A 24970-nucleotide genomic window follows, 5' to 3' on the forward strand; every position below is an offset into this window, starting at 1 on the left:
CCCTCTTCTGACCAGACCTGGTACCTCATACCTCAGCACAAACAGGAAAAGGAGAAGGAAACTCTTCTCTTTTACTGTCCAATTAAGTTCATAGAACCAAGGCTTTGTTTCTAGACAGATCATTTGTTTTCCAATATGATTATCCATTATTACACTGTAGCTTTATAGAAGGCTCCTCCATACAAGGGCCCATAAATCATACTCCACTGATACAGAAATCGCACTAATAGTGGAAGGCGCCATCAACAGAACCCTGGGAAATATGTTAATGAGCCCCTGTTACTAAAGTTTTTTTTTTTTTTTACAGGTCTAAATTGCCCCTGAGCCTTATACCAAAGATGAGTTTGGCTTATATCCATAAATGTTTATTTTTCTCTCAATGTTGTCTCCATTACTGGCAGAGTGAAATTAGACCCAGCAATCACTATTTATCCATAATAACAATGCAACATGAATGTAATGAACTTTCACTTTTATGGTCACAAAATCACTGAATCTTGATTGAAAGAACTCTCGTCATCTCCTTTGCAATGACTAGATCGATAGCCATTTAAATTAGATGTTACACGGGGTCAAAGGAATTCTCAAATTTGACAGACTGCTGAAGAGAGGTTCTCATATTGTAACTGTAAGATATCCACCAGAACACCAGAGTATTTATAGCCATGAATGTGAAGAAGAAATGCTCCAGATTCCCTTAATGCAGTGTGTTTGGGCAGAAGTTACCTGAAGTTGGACAGGAAACAGTGCTTTCATTGGCTATAGAAATGAATCACCTTAATGTAGACAGACCCCCTATCAACATCGGCAACGGTCGTCAAAATGGATAAAAAAGGTCAAAAATACAGTTTTGATCATTGTAACAGCTGCATAAAGGAGTAAGATACTTAACAATTTTTAATGAGAAAAACAAAATCTGTCAAATATGGTCTGTATTATAGCAAATAATTCTATGAGAGACAGAAAATCAGTGGAATTCAGACATTGGTGGGACTGAATGTCAAATATCAAAAATACATGCCAAGGTTTTTAAACCACATATGGCCCTTTTATACGTTCTGTCATATTGATAGAATAATAACGTTTGAAAATAACAAATTTGCATATACATATGGGCATAATTTAATAAATTAGCATGAAATTACTCTCTATCCAACCAGTTCTTTTTCAGGTACCCCCCACAATCTCCCATCAACTTTCACCATGGGCTAATTTGAGTGGTAATGCGAAGGCAACCGAGTATATACGGTCGAGGAGTGAAGTCAGAGGCGGTGCATCTGAGACAGCCGAAAGTTGGACACTGATGTGGTTTTCCAACATCAAGGCTTAGTGCAACATGACAGTGTTGCTATTGTTTATAAAAGTGTCTGCAACCCCCATATCTCCAACCCCCATATCACACACTCACAAATTGGTATTCACACGCCTTGACTTTTTCCACAGTTTGTTGTGTAACAGACTGAATTTAAAAATGATTACATTTATATTTTGTGTCACTGATCTACACACAAAACTTCCCCATAATGTGTGGAATTATGTTTGAAAAAATGTAGAAGAAAAAAAAGAATAGCCTTGAGTCAATGAGTATTCAACACTTTTGTTATGGCAAGTCTAAATAAGTTCAGGAATATAAATGTGCATAACAAGTCACATATGTTGCATGGGCTTATTCTGTATTAAATAATAATGTTTAACTGCCCAATCTACCCCACACATACAATTATCCCTCAGTCGAGCAGTGAATTTCAAGCACAGATTCAACCACAAAGACCAGGGAGGTTTTCCAATGGTTCGCAAAGAAGGGCACCTATTGGTAGATAAAAAAAATAAAAAATGAATAACCCTTTGAGCATGGTGAAGTTATTAACTACACTTTGGATTACACGCAGTCACTACAAAGATATACTTTTGTCCATCCTAACTCAGTTGCCGGAGAGGAAGGAAACCGCTCAGGAATTTCACCAGTTTAATGGCTGTGACAGGAGATAACTGAGGATGGATCAAAAATATTGTAGTTACTGAAGGGGTTAAACCAAGGCCTCATACCTTTTAAAGGGTTAATAAATTGTGTTATGATGAACTGTAAGGTCTCCTCTCAGAAGACCTCTGTGTGTGTGTTAAAACCTGACTTGAGTGATATGCCCTGCAGACACTATCAGATGGCGGAAACCGCCTAAGCTCATACTCCTCCTGTCTGGGTCCCACCGTGACTGTCTGACGTTCTGAGAATCCGACTGGTTTTCTGAGAACACAAGGCCACCGCAGGCCTGATGGAAACCGCCACTTAGCAGAAGATGCTTAGACTTCTCTGTTGTGAAATGTCACCTTGTTATGAACCTATAACTATATAAGTTGCAGGAGGTCTTAGACGCCTATCATATACCGTACTCTACCAACTTCTGCCATACAATTGTACTACTAAAGGAGAATCCTAATAGTTAAACAAGGAGTCTGTGTTTCCTTTCTACTACCAATATATACGTTTGATAATTGTATAGACCTGATTGTCCTTTGAAGAAATTTATCAAGATTACTCCACAATACTAGCATAAATGACAAGAGTGAAAAGAAGGAAGCCGGTAAAGAATAAAAATATTCCAAAACGTGGAAAGAAGGGTGCCTTTTAGTGCCTTTGCAATAAGGCACTAAAAATGTTTTTGATCATATTACTCCAGTGCTAGCCTCCCTATACTGGCTTCCTGTCAAGGCAAGGGCTGATTTCAAGGTTTTACTGCTAACCTACAAAGCATTACATGGGCTTGCTCCTACCTATCTCTCTGATTTGGTCCTGCCGTACATACCTACACGTATGCTACGGTCACAAGACGCAGACCTCCTAATTGTCCCTAGAATTTCTAAACAAACAGCTGGAGGCAGGGCTTTCTCCTATAGAGCTCAATTTTTATGGAACGGTCTGCCTACCCATGTCAGAGACGCAAACTCGGTCTCAACCTGTAAGTCTTTACTGAAGACTCATCTCTTCAGTGGGTCATATGATTGAGTGTAGTCTGGCCCAGGAGTGGGAAGGTGAACGGAAAGGCTCTGGAGCAACGAACCGCCCTTGCTGTCTCTGCCTGGCCGGTTCCCCTCTTTCCACTGGGATTCTCTGCCTCTAACCCTATTACAGGGGCTGAGTCACTGGCTTACTGGGGCTCTCTCATACCGTCCCTGGGAGGGGTGCGTCACCTGAGTGGGTTGAGTCACTGATGTGATCATCCTGTCTGGGTTGGCGCCCCCCCCCCCCTTGGGTTGTGCCGTGGCGGAGATCTTTGTGGGCTATACTCAGCCTTGTCTCAGGATGGTTGGTGGTTGAAGATATCCCTCTAGTGGTGTGGGGGCTATGCTTTGGCAAAGTGGGTGGGGTTATATCCTTCCTGTTTGGCCCTGTCCGGGGGTGTCCTCGGATGGGGCCACAGTGTCTCCTGACCCCTCCTGTCTCAGCCTCCAGTATTTATGCTGCAGTAGGTTATGTGTCTGGGGGCTAGGGTCAGTTTGTTATATCTGGAGTACTTCTCCTGTCCTATTCGGAGTCCTGTGTGAATTTAAGTGTGCTCTCTCTAATTCTCTCTTTCTCTCTTTCTTTCTCTCTCTACCTGACATGACTCCTTGCCTTCCCCAGTCCACCTGGCCGTGCTGCTGCTCCAGTTTCAACTGTTCTGCCTTATTATTATTGGACCATGCTGGTCATTTATGAACCTTTGAACATCTTGGCCATGTTCTGTTATAATCTCCACCCGGCACAGCCAGAAGAGGACTGGCCACCCCACATAGCCTGGTTCCTCTCTAGGTTTCTTCCTAGGTTTTGGCCTTTCTAGGGAATTTTTCCAAGCCACCGTGCTTCAACACCTGCATTGCTTGCTGTTTGGGGTTTTAGGCTGGGTTTCTGTACAGCACTTTGAGATATCAGCTGATGTACGAAGGGCTATATAAATAAATTTGATTTGATTTGATTTAAATTAATACTGCAAAAAATGTGTCAAAGAAAATCACTTTTTGTCCTGAATACAAAGCGAATGGGCGGCAGGTAGCCTAGTGGTTTATAGCATTGGGCCAGTAACTGAAAGGTCGCTGAATCTAATTACCAGCCGGCAAGGTGACAAAAACTCCAATTTTGCCCATAAGCAAGGTAGTTAAACCCCAACAACTACTCCTTGGGCGCCATGGACGTTGATTAAGGCAGCCCCCGCACCTCTCTGATTTAGAGGGGTTGGTTTAAATGCAGAAGACACATTTCGGTTGAATGCATTCAGTTGTGCAACTGACAAGGTATCCTAATGTTTGTGGCAAATCAAAAACTGAGTACCATTCTGCATATTTTCAAGCATGTTGGTGGATACATCATGTTATGGATATGCTAATCATCAATAAGGACTAGGAAGTTTTTTTTAGGAGAAAAATAAACAGAATAGAGTAAAGCACATGCAGAATCCTAGAGGAAAACATGGTTCAGTCGGCTTTCCAACAGACACTTTGAGACAAATTCACAATTCAGAAGGACAATTACACAAGGACAAATATACATAGGCTATAGACTAAAATCTGGGTTTGTGATAACTGATTAAACTCTGCTTAATTAGAATCTTAGCTAGACGCAGGTAGCCTATAGCCCCTGATAGGCCTACATCTAATTTCAGATAGCCTACAGTAGCCTAGGCAAGATGTAGGCAAGATGTAAACTGAACGATTTAGCAGTTTGCTTAGTTTAAATTGACAGACTAATTTATTAACATGAATAGTGAGGAGGTAAGAAGTACTTGTGTTTCCCTGTTTCCCTGTACCACGGTATTAGTCATAATACCCATAAAACCTAGCGGTCTAACAGGGAAATGGTTCCAATAATTTTTCCACCATTCATTTTTCCCAGAGGGGATTTTAGAAACACTTAAAATAAGGCTGTGTTTGGTGTAGGCTTAACCCTGGCGTGAGCTTTTGATAACCATGTAAATCTCTCTCGGACATTGTTGGGAATCAGGCCAACTGCTGTTGTGTCATCTGCAAACTTGATGATTGAGTTGGAGGCGTGCGTGGCCATGCAGTCATGGGTGAACAGGGAGTACAGGAGGGGGCTGAGCACGCACCCTTGTGGGGCCCCTATGTTGAGGATCAGCAAAGTGGAAGTGTTGTTTCCTTCCTTCACCACCTGTGGGCGGCCCGTCAGAAAGTCCAGGACCCAGTTGCACAGGGCAGCATTCTTACATAGGTATTCCTCTTGTCCAGATGGGATAGGGCAGTGTGCAGTGTAATGGCGATTGCATCGTCTGTGGATCTATTGGGGCGGTAAGCAAATTGAAGAGGGTCTAGGGCAGGGGTGGACAATTCCAGTCCTCGAGGGCCTGATTGGTCTCACAGTTTTGCCCCAGCTAACACACCTGACTCCAATAATCATCTAATCATAATCTTCAGTTTAGAAAGCAATTTGATGAATCAGCTGTGTTTGCTCGGGATGGAATAAAAGTGTGACACCAATCATGCCCTCGAGGACTGGAGTTGTCCACCCCTGGTCTAGGTTGTCAGGTAAGGTAAAGGTGATATGATCCTTAACTTGCCTCTCAAAGCACTTCATAATGACAGAAGTGAGTGCTATGTGGCGATAGTAATTTAATTCAGTTACCTTTGCTTTCTTGGGTCCAGGAACAATGGTGGACATCTTGAAGCAAGTGCGGACAGCAGACTGGGATAGGGAGTGTGACAATAATGCTAGTACCAACTCGAACCCAGGCGCAGAGAAACACAGCAGGCAGAGGTAAGGGTAAATCCATAACTTTACTTAGTCATAACAAAGCAACCGCACAAGGGCACACTAAGAAAAACACGAGACCTAAGCAAGGATCCAGGCCAACAGAGGAACCTAAATACAAGGCAACCAGGTGAATTCAATAACCATTAATCAGGGTAACCTGGAAACTAGAAGACAGGGTAATGGTGCCCTCCAGTAGAAACCTGAAGAAACAATAGTCAAAAACCACAGACCCTGTGACAGGGAGATATTTAATATGTCCGTAAACACTACAGCCAGCTGGTGTGCGCATTCTCTGAGGATGTGACTTTGGATGCCGTCTGTGCCAACAGCCTTGCGAGGGTTAACACGTTTATATGTCTTACTCACGTCGGCCACGGAGAAGGATAGCCCACAGTCCTTGATAGCGGACTGCGTCGGTGGCACTGTGTTGTCCTCAAAGCGGGCGAAGAAGGTGTTTAGCTTGTTTGGAAGTTAGATGTCTGTGGTTTTCCCTTTGTAGTCTGTGATTGTCTGTAGATCCTGCCACATATGTCTTGTGTCTGAACCATTGAATTGCCATTGAACCATTGAACTCCACTTTGTCTCTGTGCTGATGTTTTGCCTGTTTGATTGCCTTACGGAGGGAATAACTACACTGTTTGTGTTCGGCCATATTCCCAGTCACCTTGCCATGGTTAAATGCGGTGGTTCGCACTTTCAGTTTTGCATGAATGCTGCCATCTATCCATGGTTTCTGGTTTGGGTAGGTTTTAATAGTCACAGTGGGTACAACATCTCCTATACACTTCCTGATGAACTCAGTCACTGTATCCGTGTATTCATCGATGTTATTTTCAGAGGCTACCTGGAACATATGGTCCGTGTGATCAAAACAATCTTGAAGTGAGGCCTCCCGGGTGGCGCAGTGGTTAGGGCGCTGTACTGCAGCGTCAGAGTCCCTGGGTTCGCGCCCAGGCTCTGTCATAACCGGCTGTGACCGGGAGGTCCGTGGGGCGACGCACAATTGGCCTAGCGTCGCCCGGGTTAGGGAGGGCTTGGTCGGTAGGGGTGTCCTTGTCTCATCGCGCACCAGCGACTCCTGTGGCGGGTTGGGCGCAGTGTGCGCTAACCAAGGTGGCCAGGTGCACAGTGTTTCCTCCGGCGCATTGGTGCGGCTGGCTTCCGGGTTGGATGCGTGCTGTGTTAAGAAGCAGTGCGGCTTGGTTGGGTTGTGTATAGGAGGACGCATGGCTTTCAACCTTCGTCTCTCCCGAGCCCGTACGGGAGTTGTAGCGATGAGACAAGATAGTAGCTACTACAACAATTGGATACCACGAAATTGGGGAGAAAAAGGGGTAAAATTCAAAACAAAAAAAACAATCTTGAAGTATGGATTCCGATTGGTCAGACCAGCATTGAATAGACCTTAGCACGGGTACTTCCTGTTTGAGTTTCTGCCTATAGGAAGGGAGGAGCAAAATGGAGTCTTGATCAGATTTGCCAAAGGGAGGGCCTTCCCAGGGGCATTTAAAAAAGTTGAGTAGCAGTTGTCCAATGTTTTACCAGGGCGAGTACTACAGTCAATGTAGTACTTCGGTAGTATTTTCCTCAAATTTACTTTGTTTCAATCCCCAGCTACAATAAATGCAGCCTCAGGATATGTGGTTTCCAGTTTGCATAAAGGCCAGTGTAGTTCTTTGAGGGTCGTCGTGTTATCGGCTTGAGGGGGAAAATACAGGGCTGTGACTATAACCGAAGATAATTCTCTTGGGAGGTAATACGGTTGGCATTTGTTGGAGGTATTCTCGGTCGGTGAAGAAAATGACTTGAGTTTCTGTATGTTATCACAATCACACCATGAGTAGTTAATCATGAAACATACACCCCTGGCTTTCTTCTTCCCTGAGAGTTATTTATTCCTTTCTGTGCGATGTACTGAGAACCCAGATGTCTGTATGGACGGGGACAGTATATCCCGAGAGAGCCATGTTTCCGGGAAACAGAGTATGTTGCAATCCCCGATGTCTCTCTGGAAGGAGATCCTCGCCCAGAGCTTGTCTACTTTATTATCCAGAGACTGAACATTAGCGAGTAATATACTCAGAAGTGGTGGATGGTGTGCACGCCTCCTGAGTAGGACTAGGAGTCCACTCCGAATACCTCTTCTCCACCAGCAGTGTTTTGGAGCAGCCTCTGGAATAAGTTAAATTGCTCTGAGTGGTACGAACAAAGGATCAAACTCGGGAAAGTTATATTCTTGGATGTAATGCTGTTGAGTCACCGCCGCTCTGAATACCAAAAGTTATTTCCGGTTGTATGTAATAACACAACTTCTTCAGGAGGTTAATAGTGTAAGAAAAAACACAAAAAAACAAATAACTGCAAATTTTCAGCATATCTGTCGGCACCATCTTACACGGACATGGCTTGTGTATTCAAGTAGAGCTGATGCCGCTTTTTTCTTTTTGTTGTCGCATTTTTGGAAAAAGATACTCTCATTTGAGCAGTGATGTTGTTAGTTTCTGGAATAATATCAGGACCAATTTGAAAGCACATGAGCATTGTACTGAGCATTTACCAAGCACGGAGAGTTTGAGCCACCTTGCGGAAAGATTGAAAACAGGCACAACCATTGACGCAATCAACCGAACTGGCAGCGAGCTGGATCGCATCCTGACAAAGCCCCTGGGAACAAGTGCTGGCTTGGTTGCTCTGTGTGTTTTCTACTTCAAAGGTACTAGAAGGCTGGGGTTCAAGCCCTTTTTTAGTTTTCTGAAGTTGTTTTCACCTTTCAGCTCGTGAGTGAGTGAGTGAGTGTGAGAGACTGAACTGAGTAATCTATCCACAAAGTAGATGGATGGAGGACTTACAGCTAGATAGGGAGGCGCTTACCCGCATTGCCATGATGACCCAGGACCATTACCCAGTGAAATTGGCTATTACCTCCAGGCTGCAAAATAAGTACACAGTTAATTTCTTCTCACAGTCTGGTATAAAACGTTTCTTATTGTTCATAATCATATTTTCCAATTGATCTGATCTCTCCCCTTCTCCATTTTTTTGTCCCTGCCTCTTTCTCCCTCCTTCCCTTCCTCTCTCTATGCAGATTGTCCAAATGCAGGATGATGTCAGTACGGACACGTTTGTCCAGGACCTCTCCATGACCCTGCAGCCTGTGAAGGTGGCCCTCACACTGCCTTCCTAGAGTTCAGCTGCCTCTGCTCACTGACCAGGGTGAGTACTCATTCATCCCACCTCATCCTGTCTTTGAATGCTTGTCTCCTTCCTCCACCTTTAGGACCAATACATCTTCAAACTTTTGGAGTAAAGTAATAAAAATAAAAAATAAAATTTGTTGATTATCTGCTCCATCTTCAAATCAAATCAAAATCAAATGTATTTATATAGCCCTTCGTACATCAGCTGATATCTCAAAGTGCTGTACAGAAACCCAGCCTAAACCCCAAACAGCAAGCAATGCAGGTGTAGAAGCACGGTGGCTAGGAAAAACTCCCTAGAAAGGCCAAAATCTTCTACGACAGGTGTGCATTTATCTCTCTCTTTGAATTTTACAAGGACTTTCCCCATCCCTCTTTATCTATCTCCTTCCCTCGGTCTCTCTCAACCTTCCCCTTTCTACCTCTCTCTCTTCTCTCTCTTGCTCTCTTTCCCTCCTCCCATCTTTCTCTCACTCACATACACGCTGCACTGGCCCAGTATCTTCTACAACCTCTTTCACAGACTCCTGCAGTCCTAGCATGGATGTGGATCCCAACACAGCATGTGCAACCCTCTCTCTGTCCAGCATTTAAGTATTGAAAAGGTGTGGGGCTACGAAGAAAAATAGAACAGTGCAATTTGAAGTCAGATATGGAATAGAGTGCTACAAGCACTGGAATGTTCCAGGGGATGAAGGATGAGGGGTAGTGTGGTTGTGAGACATATATGGTTGCGGTGGGAACATGTGGGTCTGAGAAGGTGTGATGTAATTTTGTTGAAATTTGTGTGTCTGTTTATTGTCTTTTGTTTATGTTGGGTTGTTATTGTTTGAGTAATAAATCAAATAAAATCATATAAAAAAAGAAACAAGGAGATAACATGGAGTGACAAGGTTCACCTACTATCACCAGGATCTGTGCAAAGTGGCTCTGTCTGAAACCTGCTACTGGGAGGAAGAGTGGAATGGGGGCGTGTTGATGTGGCTGTCTCGTACCAAAATCACTACCCCACGCTCGCAGGTTAGTGTTTTCTGTCATGAATCTTGTTCTGGAGGTAGCTTTGCAGAGTTAAAGAAGGATTTTTAAGCCTTGATACAATTGAGACATGGGTTGTGTATGTGTGCTATTCAGAGGGTGAATGGGCAAGATAAGTGCCTTTGAACGGGGTAGTAGGTGCCAGATGCACTAGTTTGTGTCAAGAACTACAACGCTGCTGGGTTTTTCACGCTCAACAGTTTCCTGTGTGTTTCAAGCATGGTCCACCACCCAAGGAACATACTGTCAACTTGACACAACTTTGGGAAGCATTGGTGTCAACATGGGCCAGCATCCCTGTGGAACACTTGTCACCTTGTAGAGTCTATGCCCCGACGAATTGAGGGTGTTCTGAGGGGAGAGGGTGCAAGACTGCAAAGCTGTCATCAAGGCAAAGGGTGGCTACTTTGAAGAATCTCAAATACAAAACATATTCTGATTTGTTTAACACTTTTTTGATTACTACATGATTCCATATGTGTTATTTCATAGTTTTGATGTCTTCACTATTATTCTACAATGTAGAAAATAGTAAAAATAAAGAAAAACCCTTGAATGAGTAGATGTTCTAAAACAACTCATAAATGCCTCATGAGCTTAGTTCAACTGTCACACTCCGGGAGAACCCAATATATAACTGTGTTTTTCCCCAATGTTTTTAAACATTGTAAAAGTAAACAAACACTGTATAGCCTCATAACATGGTTAAAACAACCATTTTGATATCATGGATGGTCAGTCCATAGCTCTGTCTATTAATCTGAGAGTGGTTACATTTCTCCAGGTCCATCCCTCAGTTTTTTTTTTACCAAAACAGAGACGGGGTGACCGTTTTATTATTGTTTAGTCTGTGGATTTGCCCTTTAAACAGCTGCATATTATCAACATGTCAAAGTGTCACCAACTAAAGGTCAACAATAGGCTTATAGCAAATGCAGCATATGCCATTCATTTTTCACATGTAAATAGTACTTTTCAGTAGTGATCAAAGCATGCCATTCCATGAGCGCAGCATTTAATTTTCAACTCAAATCAATGAGCCCAATCAGTCCTCCATGTACAACAGAGTAGGGCTGGATAATAAGTCCTTAGTATTGAGGTCATGCTCAGGTAAAACAATTTGTCGAATCTATACTTCCATTTTTCCAAGTCTTATTCTTGAAGACCAAGAATTTATTGGAATGACTGGAATTCTGATAGACTTTGGTTTTAAATGTAAAGATATAATTTAATCATATTATATGTAGCAGAAAGCGATGGGTTAGAAGAAGCCTACATAACCAACCCATAAAGTTAAATTTTGCATCCATACAGTGGGGCAAAAAAGTATTTAGTCAGCCACCAATTGTGCAAGTTCTCCCACTTAAAAATATGAGAGAGGCCTGTCATTTTCATCATAGGTACACTTCAACTATGACAGACAAAATGAGAAAAAAAATCCAGAAAATCACATTGTAGGATTTTTAATGAATTTATTTGCTAAATATGGTGGAAAATAAGTATTTGGTCGCCTACAAACAAGCAAGATTTCTGGCTCTCACAGATCTGTAACTTCTTCTTTAAGAGGCTCCTCTGTCCTCCACTCGTTACCTGTATTAATGGCACCTGTTTGAACTTGTTATCAGTATAAAAGACACCTGTCCACAACCTCAAACAGTCACACTCCAAACTCCACGATGGCCAAGACCAAAGAGCTGTCAAAGGACACCAGAAACAAAATTGTAGACCTGCACCAGGCTGGGATGACTGAATCTACAATAGGTAAGCAGCTTGGTTTGAAGAAATCAACTGTGGGAGCAATTATTAGGAAATGGAAGACATACAAGACCACTGATAATCTCCCTCGATCTGGGGCTCCACACAAGATCTCACCCCGTGGGGTCAAAATTATCACAAGAATGGTGAGCAAAAATCCCAGAACCACACGGGGGGACCTAGTGAATGACCTGCAGAGAGCTGGGACCAAAGTAACAAAGCCTACCATCAGTAACACACTACGCCGTCAGGGACTCAAATCCTGCGGTGCCAGACATGTCCCACTGCTTAAGCCAGTACATGTCCAATCCCGTCTGAAGTTTGCTAGAGAGCATTTGGATGATCCAGAAGAAGATTGGGAGAATGTCATATGGTCAGATGAAACCAAAATATAACTTTTTGGTAAAAACTCAAAAACTTGTTGTGTTTAGAGGACAAAGAATGCTGAGTGCATCCAAAGAACACCATACCTACTGTGAAGCATGGGGGTGGAAACATCATGCTTTGGGGCTGTTTTTCTGCAAAGGGACCAGGACGACTGATCCGTGTAAAGGAAAGAATGAATGGGGCCACTGCTCTAGAGGAGATCTGCATGGAGGAATGGGCCAAAATACCAGCAACAGTGTGTGAAAACCTTGTGAAGACTTACAGAAAACGTTTGACCTCTGTCATTGCCAACAAAAGGTATTTAACAAAGTATTGAGATAAACTTTTGTTATTGACCAAATACTTATTTTCCACCATAATTTGCAAATAAATTCATTAAAAATCCTACAATGTGATTTTCTGGATTGTTTTCTTCTTATTTTGTCTGTCATAGTTGAAGTGTACCTATGATGAACATTGCAGGCCTCTCTCATCTTTTTAAGTGGGAGAACTTGCACAATTGGTGGCTGACTAAATACTTTTTTGCCCCACTGTATATGGCCAGCTGTGTAAACTTTAACATTCATTTATCCTGCAATAGATGTTGTTCAATTGGTAACCTACATTTTTGTCTTCTAATGCCTCTTAAGGGGAAAGTAATCAGATTACGTTACTGAGTTTGGGTAATTCAAAAGTTGTTTCTGATTACAATTTTGGACAGGTAACTAGTAACTGTAATGGCTTACATTTAGAAAGTAATTTACCCAACCCTGCCCGTTGCCATGAAAACAGGGCAACCAGTGGAGCACAAACAACATTGTAAATACAACCAATATTAATCTGTTTACTTGTCTTCCCCTACTATTCGTACTACAACTATTTGCACAATATAACACTTGACATGTCTTTACTTTAAACCTTTTAGAGTGCAATGCTTACTGATAATTTAGAATTGTTATTTTGTTGTTTTTTGTTGTTTATTTCACTTGCTTTGGCAATGTAAACAATGTTGCCCATACATACATTTAAGCCTCTTTGAATTTAACTATATAGTTATGACAGTCATGGCAAGATGTGATCCGGCTTAAAAAAAAAAAAAAATAGATATTTGTTTTGTATTTTAGATAGACCTAACCCTTAACCTAATCATCCTAAAAATGCAAATTAGTTAATTATCCTAGCTTGCGGCGGAAGTTCTAACCTACTACAAGTCAAATCTGACGTTCATGACCGTGACGACCCTCTTCTCCATGATGTCGCCATGGATACCGCTCAGCGTCTACTAGGAGCGTCGCGTTCCGCGTTGGTGATTGGTGAGAGATTGTGTGGTGTATCATGGGAAAATAAAGTTGTTTGCAATCACAACCAAGTAAACAGAAGGGAAGAGGTGTGTGAAGACCTAGGTAAAAAGATTAATATAAGCCAAATGTTTATTGTGTAGTCGAGCTAGATGCTATTGCATTGCTAATGACAAGCAACATGGTATGATAATCTAACGTTAGCTAGCTGGAAAACAAGCTAGTAACTAGCTAATTTGCTAACTGTCTGTAGGTAAGTAGCTACTTCATACAGTGCTACGTATCGCGTTAACTGGCCAGTGCCAAGGGAGGTTATTGCCAGAGGATTAGCTAGCTGTCTGGGCCTTTTAACATAATTGATCTGAGCTGCAATAACAGTCTGCTAAGGCTGATCGGGCCCTGCAAATAGCTACGATAACTTTGAACCAGTATCTAACGCCCAGATCGCTCCGTTCAAACTCCCATTCACCAACTCTGCAAGCGTTATAATGTCAAAATACGTTCGTTTATCACGAAATATCGAGTTTCGCTTAGCAACTATCGTAATTTAGTCCCGTTACGGCTGGTACGTACTTCCCAAAAAGGTCTAAATACAACATTTACAAGCAATTGAACAATGTTTTATTCGGCACCTCCAACAATGCCAATGGAAATCAATAATTACTGCCACGCACAGGTCAGAAGTCTACAACAACTCAACACAGTACATTGGAGGTGCTGAAGAGGAATTTTCCGGTTACTTGTACATTTTTATTTAGACCTTTCTTGGAAGTACATACTGGGCGCTACGAGAGTAAATTAATATAGTTGCTTAGCGGAACTCCATATATGGTGATCAGCGAACATATGTTGACGTTATAACGCTGGCAGAACTGGTGAATAGGGGTTCGAATCGGAGCTTCATGGGCGTTATATGCTGACCAGACCGGACACGTCGCGTGCGAGAGCGTCGCAAAATAAATTTAGAAATCCATGTTATTAAATTATTGCACCCACACTGCTCGCGCGCGCCAACGAGCGTCTGGGATGCCAAGGGCTAACACGGAACCCAAACCGACTGCTGCGCTCTTGCGCTATCGTGCATACATGTATTTTGTCCCCCCACACCAAACGCGATCACGACATGCAGGTTAAAATATCAAAACAAACTCTGAACCAATGACATTAATTTGGGGACAGGTCGAAAAGCATTAAACATGTATGGCAATTTAGCTAGTTAGCGTGCACTTGCTAGCTAATTTGTCCTGGGATATACACATTGAGTTGTTATTTTACCTGAACTGCACAAGGTTCTCTACTCTGACAAATTAATCCACACATAAAACGGTAAACCGAATCGTTTCTAGTCATCTCTCCTCCTTCCAGGCTTTTTCATCGTTGAACTTATATGGTGAACGCAACTAAACTATCATTGTATTACCACGACAACCGGCAACAAAATTTGTCTTTCAATCACCCACGTGGGTATAACCAATGAGGAGATGGCACGTGTGTACCTGCTTCTATAAACCAATGAGGAGATGGGAGAGGCAGGACTTTCAGCGTGATCTGCGTCAGAAATAGGAACGACTTCTATTTTAGCCCTTGGTGTCGTAGTCTCTCGCGAGCAGTGTGGGTGCAATAATTGACTAACATAGATTTCTACATTTATTTTGCGCCGCTCGTGCACGCGACGTGTCCGGTCTGTTCAGCATGTAAAATAGAAGTCATTCCTATTTCTGAAACAGATCGCGCTGAAAGTCCTGCCTCTCCCATCTCCTCATTGGTTTATATTAGTTGGTACCCACGTGCCATCTCCTCATTGGTTATACCCACGTGGGTGGTTGAAAGACTAACTTTGTTGCCGGTTGTCATGGTAATACTATGAAAGTTTAGATGCGATCCCCATGTAATTTCAAAGATGAAAAAGCCTGGAAGGAGGAGAGATGACTAGAAATGATTCGGTTGGCCGTTTTATGTGTGGATTAATTGTCGGAGTAGAGGTCCTTGTGCATTTCAGGTAAAATAACAACTCAATGTTTATATCCCAGGACAAATTAGCTAGCAACAGCAAGCTTGCTAAATAGGACAAATTAGCTAGCAAGTGCAAGCTAACTAGCGAAATTGCCATACATGTTTATTGCTTTTTGACCTGTCCCCAAATTAATGTCATTGGTTCAGAGTTTGTTTTGATATTTTAACCTGCATGTCGTGATCACGTTTGGTGTGGGGGGACAAAATACATTTATGCACAATAGCGCACGACGGCGCACGCGCGCAGACGGTTTGGGTTCCGTTTAGTAGCCATGTGTGTTTATCATAATGCTTGTTCATCACAATGATCGCTCGTCATAATGCTCGCTACATAGCTGCTCCTGTTTAACTCTGTCTGCATTCCTTATTTGTGACTGCTCAATACATTAGAGTGAGTATCCACAAAATACATTTTAAAATGCTTTGTGCTCGTTTAAAAAAAAAAAAAAATCACATGTTTGTATGATAACAGGGGGAAAGATGTCAAGCTTTCCTGCCTCCGCCTCCAAGAGTTTCAGCTCGACTCCTCTGAAGACTTACCAGGACAGCGGCAGGGAACTGCACCGGTCCAAGAGTGTGGACTATGACTCAACAGGCGACTCCACCTACTCTCTGCTCTCCCCCATCTACCATGACAGCTATGAGAGTGATGAGGACCTGTCTGCAGCTCACCACGTACATCAGATAGACACCTCAGCCACACAGAGTGATGACGCCAGACCCCTCTCACCCATCAGGTATGGTTGGTGTACACGAGCAGTGTTACCCATCTGGATTCAGCAGACAGTCAGCAATATTTTTGTTCGCGCCACATGCTCTTTAGTTAGGGTCCCCTCATCAACAAGCAATTAAAAAGGGTTGATGACGCTAAACAATTTGATGAGACTGTTTCAATGGAAGTGCCACAGACCAAAATTAGATGTATGAATGACGGGTGCACAGAATTAGCTCTAGTAGGCTTAACTGTAGGGTTTGTGCACAAAGTTATGCTCAGAGTTGAGCGTGTGTGTTTCAGAGATGATCCACAACAGAAGCCCCCAGAGAGGAGAGCAGTAACTGAGGCGGAGGATCCAGAGGCATGTCTCTCTGCCTGGGAGAGGTGGCTGGTCTGCAAAGCCAAAGAGGAGAGACTCAGAATAGAAAAGAAAGCAGAAGAGGTGCGCAGTCGTATCTTTTTAGTTTCTTCTTCTGTTTGGCAACTCCTGTTAGCATTGGAGTCAGAACGTGATCATTTATGTTTTTCTAACATTTTATATTTTCCTTTCTGTAAATTAGGGTTGCAAATGTCTATACATGGAAGCAATTGAGTATGACTGTGAGGCTGACGAGTGTTATTTGTTAGGAGCGCCTACTGAGGGAGAGGAATGAGGAACAGGAGAGAGAGCAGCAGAAGAAGAAGATGGTGGTGGAGGAGAAGATCCAGGAGTGGCTGCAGATGAAGAAAGAACAGGTTAAGAACCCCCCCCCCCCCCCCCTTCTTTTGACTCGGTTATTAACGAAGTTCCAGAGAGGAACAATGCAGTTGTATGCTTTCTCATGCATACGTTATATCTGCACCTAAAGGGGTAAGTCATGTTTTTGTGATTGTTTGGCATCCCCAGGAGAAGCAGGAGAAATTGCTGAAGGAGAGAAAAGAGCAGAAGGAGATGCAGAGGCAGCAGCAGAAGCAGAGGGAGATTGAACAGAAAGCAGCGGAGAAGTACAGAGAGTGGCTACGGAGGAAGAACCTGGAGAAAATGGAGAGCGAGAGGAGAGCGAAGGTAGGTTCTTTCACAGTAGCCTTGTGTATTCAGAGATGTATTCAGGACAGTAAACAAATTAAAATCTCTGAAATGTTTTGTTGGTTTGCTCTCTACATTAGAGTACAGTTGTTGGAAGAGATCGACATATTAGCCATTTGCTAAATATTCCTGTGCTTTCTCTCTTCTGTCGTTGCTAACTAATCTTCAGCAACACAGAACGAAACCATGTAATTGCATTATACAGTAGTTTGTTACTCTGAATGCAAGTTCATGTGGAAAATTCCTGGAAATGTCCGTTTCAACATGCGTTTCAATCTTTCTGACCACAACTGCTTTGGTTTCCCTGGAAATTAGTTGTGAGGTGCTCAGCTGCTGAGATTGGGGCAATTGTGTTGTAACAGGAGGAGGCAGCCAGCAGAGAGGCTCAGGAGAGGGAGCGCAGACAGAGAGCAGAGGAAAACTTTAAGGAATGGCTTCGTGCCCAGGACAAGAGCCGACCCAGTCCCAATGCACCCGGCTGCCCTCGAGGTAACATAACGGTCTTCACCCGGTTTAGGGTTGTTCAATCTCATATTCACCTTCTGGAAAATGTCAATTAAAAAAATGTAACAATAAGATGTTTTATTGCCACACACATGTAGTTGTACAGTCGTGCATGTATATTTTAAAGCAAGTTTTGATTTTGTAAAGTAAGTGTATTTTGTGTCTTCTCCCAGGTGGCTATGACAATGTAACGTACCCATCTCCCAGCTTCTACAACCCAATCCCATGGAAGCCCATCCACGTCCCGCCACCAGAGAAAACACCAGTGAAGAAGACTTCCCACAGGAAACGGCCAAGTCAGCCCAAGTACCAGAACAGCCCCAGCATCCCATTCAGACTCAGAGACACTGTAAGCTCGGCAGCTCGCCTGCAGAGGAGATGACCGCTCCAGTAGAGGTTCACCTTGGAAACAGATCTAGAGTACTATCCTCAGATCTAACCTCCGGGGAAACCACAAAACTGACCTTAGATCAGTGTTTAGGCGCTTTATGGTACTGTGAGAGGACACAGGGGAGGTGACCATGCTAATGTCATCAACTTTTTTGAGTGGATGATCAGGTGGCCGGAATATAATTACAAATCATTTGTAGACTGCAAATTGACCGCAAGAAGCCCAAACCGATATAACATTTGACAAAAAAATCGGATAATTTCAAACCTTGCTTACATTTGAATTAGATCACAAACAGTATATCTCTCTTTTATGCATGTGAATCTTTTGAAACAGATTGGCAAAATTCAAATCACTTGGAGCTGATTTGCTGATGTTTTCAGTCTTTTATGTCCAACAATAATAAAATCACCTGCGGGCTGCTAGTTGGTGAACCATGGTATAGGTCTTTTTTTTATTTAATACATTTGCAATAAATTCTAAAAACCTGTTTTCGCTTTGTCACTGTGTGGTATTGTGTGTAGATTGATGAGGAAAAACGCTATTTAGTCCAGTTTAAAATAAGGCTGTAGCGTGACAAAATGTGGAGAAAGTCCAGGTCTGAATACTTTCCGACTACACTGTGTAGACTGTTGCACTAGTCCATTGACTGTGTTGTCATGTATTTCTTATCAAAAAGACAGGTTGTGGTAGCGTATTTTTTTTATGCCAGATTTGTATAGGTTCTTAATTCTCAAAGAATATTTTATGATTCATGTGAAGCTAAATATTTCTACATATTCTGTTACTTTCACTGACAAACAATTTTCTAATGACATGTACATTTTTTTGCATAGTTCGGGATGTCAATAAAAACGGTTTGTACTGTTTAGTTGTGGCTATTTATATTATGGCTATGGGCTGGATATTTTAATTCATTTTAGATTTATCAACCTAAATGGATAGCAGACAAAGAGGGAGACTGACAAGTGTAATTTCTTATGCTTGAACTATTTGTCAGACACAGTAAAAAAAACAATGCTAACATAACATGAGTTGATCAGTAGACAGCTGTAGATAAGGCAATAATAGGAGATATGGTGTCAGTGGGTGAAAGATAAACATTCCTCAGGCTTCAGGGCTTAATGTGGAACCGTCATGTGACTACACACTCAGAGGAAGATCATGGTGGCTGGGGCCAGAGATAGGCCAGCCTTGGTGCACAGCGCCACTCACACTCGCACGCATTGTTCTGTGTCCAGCTGTGCCTTGTGCCTCTGTGGGCTGAGATGACGACAAACCCGTGTGTGGGTGGAGAGAGAGAAATGGAAAAAAAAGAGGGGGTCTCTGACTTCCAGAACAGGAGACTCTTCATCACTTCACTTTATCTCCTCGCGAGGTCAATGTATGGCGCCTGAGGTAAAATGGATTCATCACACAGTAAATTCAATTAACCCTCATTAACAAGATGTTTACTGAGAAACGCTTAAGCGTTGTCTTGTGTTCTTGCCTGCTCTATATTTAGCTGTTGAATGCACTGGAATGTGTTAGTTGACGGCAGTCAGGAGGTGGCGAATAGTGAGAGAGGGGAAGCCGCCTGTGTGTTTCTGAGTATTTGTATGCAGCTCTCTGAGGTCCAAAGGCCACTTGTCAAGACAAAATTATTGTGTTTACATTTCGCCACGAGCAGCTTAACTACAGGAGTGGCTCCCTCTATTGACTTAAGGATGTGTACCCAGTGAGCCTTGCAAGAACCTAGAGAAAAGTCTTAAATGTGACCGCTGCGACTGATCCCTCCTTCCTGTCCTCACAGACCCTGGACCTTGCCTGGAAAACTACAATTCCCAAGATGCAGTGGTGCAGGTGGGCAGGCAACTGGAAATCACACCTGCCAGGAAAGGTAAGGGGTGTACCGTAGCTGTCTGTGAACGAATGAGAGCGGGGAGAACAACAGAGTAGAGAGAGAAATATGGTATAAAGGGCATAAGGAACACCAACTGTGCAGGGAAACAGTTGGAGGTCTGAGCACAAAGAATGGGAGTGATTTGATGTACACAACCTTTGAAAAGGGCGAAGACTTGAAACGTGGACCTTTTGGAAGCCTTCCAGAACACCTTTAATTGTGATATTGTTTCGAATGTGATGTTTTATTTGTGTGTGGAATGAGCTCACTTTGGGAGATGGACACCTGAAGAAATACCCGAAGAGGGGCTGAGTAGAGAACACCTGTAGAAGTAGAGGATACAGCCTATTGAAGCCTTATCTTCAATACAACTTCTGACAAGAAAAAATAATGAAGAAGAAACAGGCTATGGTTATAAACAGGGGACTAACAAGCCGTGATATTCTTGTTTTGGCCAACAATTTGTTTTCTGTATAGCAGCCAGTTTAAAAAGAAATATAAGACAATCTGCATAGAAGGGACACCGTTTTAGTAGGAAATGTTCATGTACTTCTTTAGCTCCTCTTGAGGAAGGGTTCTCTTCGTGTTTTTGACTAGGATGTGACCATCTCTGTCAACAGTTTCAACTGTTATTGACGCAGCTAACAACTTACACAGTAGAGAACCAGTTCTATCGCTGCTGCAGGGCATCTCGACCTGGCCCTATTTTAGTTTTGTCTCTCAGACTCTCCCTGTGTCGACCCCTCACCATGCAGTCCTCTGGGCCGGAGCAGGACGACTCCTTCGACTTCCTCTTTAAGATCATCCTGGTGGGAGACTCGGACGTGGGGAAGACCTGCGTGGTCCAGAGCTTTAAGTCTGGTGTCTTCATGGAGAAACAACAAAACACTATCGGGGTGGACTTCACCGTACGCACCATGGACATTGATGGCAGGAAGGTCAAGGTAAGGAAATATGTGTAAATTTCTGGGACGATTTTTTACCACATTTTTCGATGTTAAGTACAGGAGATGTTGTCTTTGTTCCGTCCGGTATTTCGTTATTGTCGATAGGCCTAGCTAGCTTAATTGTGTCTTTACACAGTGTAAATGGTTCTGCCTCTGCTGTCCTCAAAAGCAAAGAAGTCTTCAGCACTTTTTTGTTTGTTTTAAGGAACGGGAGAGGTCAAACTGTAACTTTGGATCGCCCCGCTGTGAGTGTGTGTGTTTTCTGGGTGTGTATCAAGTGACTGTATAATTGTATGGACAATATAAGTGTGTTTTCCTAGGTCTGTGTATTTGGAGGATGGGTTGGATGTTTTTGGACCACCCTGAAAAACATCTCATCCATAAATGAAATCAATTAAAACCTCCCTGTACCGGTCTCTCCTGCACAGGGATGCATAGACATCCAACCCACAGTCCTTTGCCCTTTAGTGTTTGCCGAAGCGACTGGATAGGTGTAAGCATGTGGTGCTGTGTCCAGCTAATCTTTCAATGTGCTTAGGGGAGCGCTCTCCATGTTTACACCTATCTTGTTCTACCAGAGGGTTGGGGAAAAGGCTATGGGTGGGTTTCAACTGACCCTTTGTTCCTTAACCTGGCCTGAGAGTGTGTGTATAAGAAATTGGTGTAGTGTGTGTTCTCCAGCTAAAGTGGGTGTTGTTTCTTGTCTCCTCAGCTGCAGGTGTGGGACACGGCTGGACAGGAGCGTTTCCGCACAATCACCCAGAGTTATTACCGCAGTGCCCACGGCGCTATAGTGGCTTATGACATCACACGGCGTCCAACGTTTGAATCTGTGACACACTGGATCCAGGAAGTGGAGCAGTACGGGGCTGCTAGCGTTGTTCTCATCCTCATTGGTGGGTGGGAGAGACACAGGCAACACGTGGCTTTAGTCAAACTCTGTTATAAAGCCTACTGAGCAGTTGTAATAATGACATAACAGATGTGGTGCTCATCGTTACCGGTGGGTGAGAGAAAATTGTCTGACACTTACCTTGAGCTTATAAATAGATTCTTCCAAGCAATCAACAGTCGTCTATTTCTCAAATAAAAATATCAATTTCCATTGTCTGCTCTTTTCTCCTAGGGAACAAGTCGGATCTGCAGTCGGAGAGACAAGTGCTGTTTGAGGATGCCTGTACTCTGGCTGAAGGGAAGGGTGCGCTGGCCGCCTTGGAAACCTCAGCCAAGGAGGCCCAGAATGTGGAGGCAGCCTTCGTGCTAATGGCCCGGGAGCTGATGGTTAGGAACGGCCTGACCATCACAGACGAACACTCACAGGCCTCCCCACACTTCCCAAACTCCCATCCTATCCATGGCTCCGATTCCACGGACAGGAAATCATGTTGTTGAGAGAATTGATGGGCAAGGTGGACAAGAGGTTGTTGGGCTGATGGTCCTGATAACTGTATAATTAACCTAGAGATAAACTATAATTGTCTGGAATCAACGTTGCCACAACACCTGCTAGTTTTAGACTGTCACATTTAAAGGTGCTGTCAAGAAGCGTGTTGGGATAGAGGCTAGGGGTTGGGGATGTGTGTGTCTACTATATTGTGCGTTGGTGGGGACGGAATAGATACAAGTACTGTAGTGATGATTGAGACTATCACTGCCACTGAAAAGTCCCACTCCAGCTGTATTTTTTACTTTTCCCATTGAAAAACAATATTTCAAGTATAAATACAGTACACACATTTAGGGGTAAAAAAAATGACATGTTTTGAGCAAAATAGTTTAAATTATTATTTTTTTAACACAATTGCAAAATTCAAGAGTTTGCCAAAACAAGGAGTTGGTCTGATGGTGCACTCTGATGTCATCGGATTTTCCCTTTGCTTGCAGGAACAATAGAGGAGCAATGGACCACCTATTTTGTTCAGTGAATCAGGTGATAAATTAAGTTCTAGGGAGGCTGGAGTGGGTCTTTAACTGTAGTTTTAAACTTGGCTGCCAGTAGTCACATGCACCTGTCCTTATCGTGCTTAACCTACTACTATTGTCTAAAACGTAACCAGTATTTAATAACCAAACGTGGTAAAAGTATCCTCTGGCCACCTGTGGTCTATTGTATGTGTCAGAATGACTGGTTTCAATGAACACCCCTATTGTTTGATCTTTTACCTTTAAAAAAAAAAAAATAATGTCCTCCAGTTTGTCAAATATACTGTTGCATTGACAATTCCACAGTCTCACACTTCTTTCCCTTAAAACCATGGGCCAAATTGTACAAATGCTGACATCCCCGCATAAAACATTCAATAACAAATTCCATAAAAATAATAATCATAATTCAGAAAACATGATAAAATACTTACATCCCCCGATAGCATGCCTTCACATACTATTGGCTCTGTTAAGATGCTCCAACCCTTAATTGAACACAAGCGGATATGTAGGACTAGTTTAGTTAACGGTAAATTGAACAACTTGCCTTGCATCAGTTGTGGAGACCATCAATGAACATTCCTTGACTTAAATTAGTCACTTGCATAAAGAAATGACTCTTATACTGTAATAATCCTGGAGGTCACTGACCTATCAAACCACCCCTAAGGCTGTTTCAATTAAACTAAGAATAATTTTAGCCGCCAAAAACATAGTCATGATTACCATAACAGACATAATTACACTCTTTAGAACAGGACACGCAACAGAAATTGAAAAGTTACGGAAATCTCAATGGCAGAACCGTATGGTAAATGTGCACGGACATTCTAGACTTGTATAAGACAATACAAGAGTGGGGGGGTTAAGGAGGAAGCCTCCTTCATATGTTAACTTGTATTTTAGACATCTGTTGGTCACAGAGAGGTCTATGTGGACTCTCAGACTCTGTCCTAACCAAAGAGTAGCTGTTAGGCTAGGTTTACACAGGCAGCACAATTCTGATCTTTTACCCAATTGTTGGCAAAACATCTGATCTGACTGGTCAAAAGAGCAATTATTGGGCAAAAGATCAGAATTAGGCTGCCTGTGTAAAGGCAACCTTTGAGACCCAGACCATGAGGGGCTGTTAACTAACTAGGCAGTGAAGTGAACAGTGTATGGGCCAGGAATAGACTTGACAGGACAGTATTGTCCTCGCCCCTAGTACACCCCTGACACCCATTCCATTTTGTCACGGATAATTTTGTGGTTGTCCTCCAGGCTCTGGGGCTCCCCACCGATCCGCTTGAGCTGCATCTGAACCCTGCAGTGGCGTCAGGCCTGTAAGTAGTGGTTGTAGAGGTTGGCACCATAAATGTCTGCTATAGGGTTGTCACTGTGATGGAGAGACGGGAGGGAAGGAAGAGAGTTAAGCGGGCTTGAGTTAAAATGTGATAGCCTGGCTGACGTGACCCACGTGACTACACAGCAAAGAGCTGTGACCCACTTGGTCTGGACAAGAGTCCGTGTAAAATTCAATATTTGCTCAGAATTTGAGCTAACATTTTGATTGGTTCTCATATGCACGCTATTTCCTCGTCAATTTCCTACTCCCCACTAGCGAAATAAACAAGCTAAGCTGTGGGGAGGAAAACTCAGGGGTGAAGCATTCTGAAAAGTAACGGCCAATTTAGGGACTGAATTAAGATAGGCGCAACTTGAAGCATTTCAAGCCTTTGTGCGAGGGGAGGATATATTGATGGTCTTGCCAATTGCATTTGGGGAAAAGCCTAATTTAACCAGCTAGCGAGTTCTAGTCTTCAAGAAGCTAGGAAAACAGCTTCCAATTCTGACAGTCGTGTCCACGCTAAAGGCTGTGGTGGACGGACTAATCCACGAGGCAACAGCCCTGGCTCTCAGAGCGGTGGTTGTGAAGCAAGACAAGAACGGTATATTGGAGGGTGCATGCGACCTTGTCTTCGGAAGTCCGGAGAGCTGGTTGGAGAAAACCAGGAAAGATGTTTTGGCCTCAGTCCTTTACAGATTCAAAATTGTCAGAGTCATTGCGGATGAAGTCCACATGGCCTACAAATGGTATGTACAATGACCTAGAACTGTTCAGCAAGCCTACTCATCTTGTTGGCTGATGAAAA

At 43.0% G+C, this 24970-nt stretch overlaps 2 protein-coding genes across 4 annotated transcripts; both read left to right on the forward strand.

Moving 5' to 3' along the window:
* The first annotated feature begins 13368 nt into the window (after positions 1 to 13368).
* On the forward strand, positions 13369 to 18951 carry LOC110492452 (coiled-coil domain-containing protein 34). 3 transcript variants are annotated; one of them, XM_021566785.2, is made up of 7 exons: positions 13369 to 13496; positions 15877 to 16141; positions 16420 to 16561; positions 16747 to 16854; positions 17006 to 17164; positions 17548 to 17674; positions 17863 to 18951. In XM_021566785.2, the coding sequence occupies exons 2-7, from the start codon at positions 15885 to 15887 to the stop codon at positions 18069 to 18071; spliced, it is 1002 nt and encodes a 333-aa protein (XP_021422460.2). In that variant the 5' UTR covers positions 13369 to 13496; positions 15877 to 15884; the 3' UTR covers positions 18072 to 18951. The 3 variants fall into 3 exon arrangements, with proteins under 3 accessions (XP_021422460.2, XP_036807416.1, XP_021422469.2); XM_036951521.1 differs by having other exon boundaries at positions 13386 to 13406; XM_021566794.2 differs by lacking the exon at positions 13369 to 13496 and adding an exon at positions 13528 to 13644.
* A 323-nt stretch (positions 18952 to 19274) lies between these two features.
* Positions 19275 to 22645, forward strand: LOC110492461 (ras-related protein Rab-19). Its single transcript, XM_021566807.2, has 5 exons — positions 19275 to 19478; positions 19873 to 19959; positions 20718 to 20906; positions 21622 to 21805; positions 22036 to 22645. The coding sequence occupies exons 1-5, from the start codon at positions 19467 to 19469 to the stop codon at positions 22299 to 22301; spliced, it is 738 nt and encodes a 245-aa protein (XP_021422482.2). The 5' UTR covers positions 19275 to 19466; the 3' UTR covers positions 22302 to 22645.
* Positions 22646 to 24970: the final 2325 nt, after the last annotated feature.

This window comes from Oncorhynchus mykiss, chromosome 2, assembly GCF_013265735.2.
Source record: "Oncorhynchus mykiss isolate Arlee chromosome 2, USDA_OmykA_1.1, whole genome shotgun sequence".
Lineage (NCBI taxonomy): Eukaryota > Metazoa > Chordata > Actinopteri > Salmoniformes > Salmonidae > Oncorhynchus > Oncorhynchus mykiss.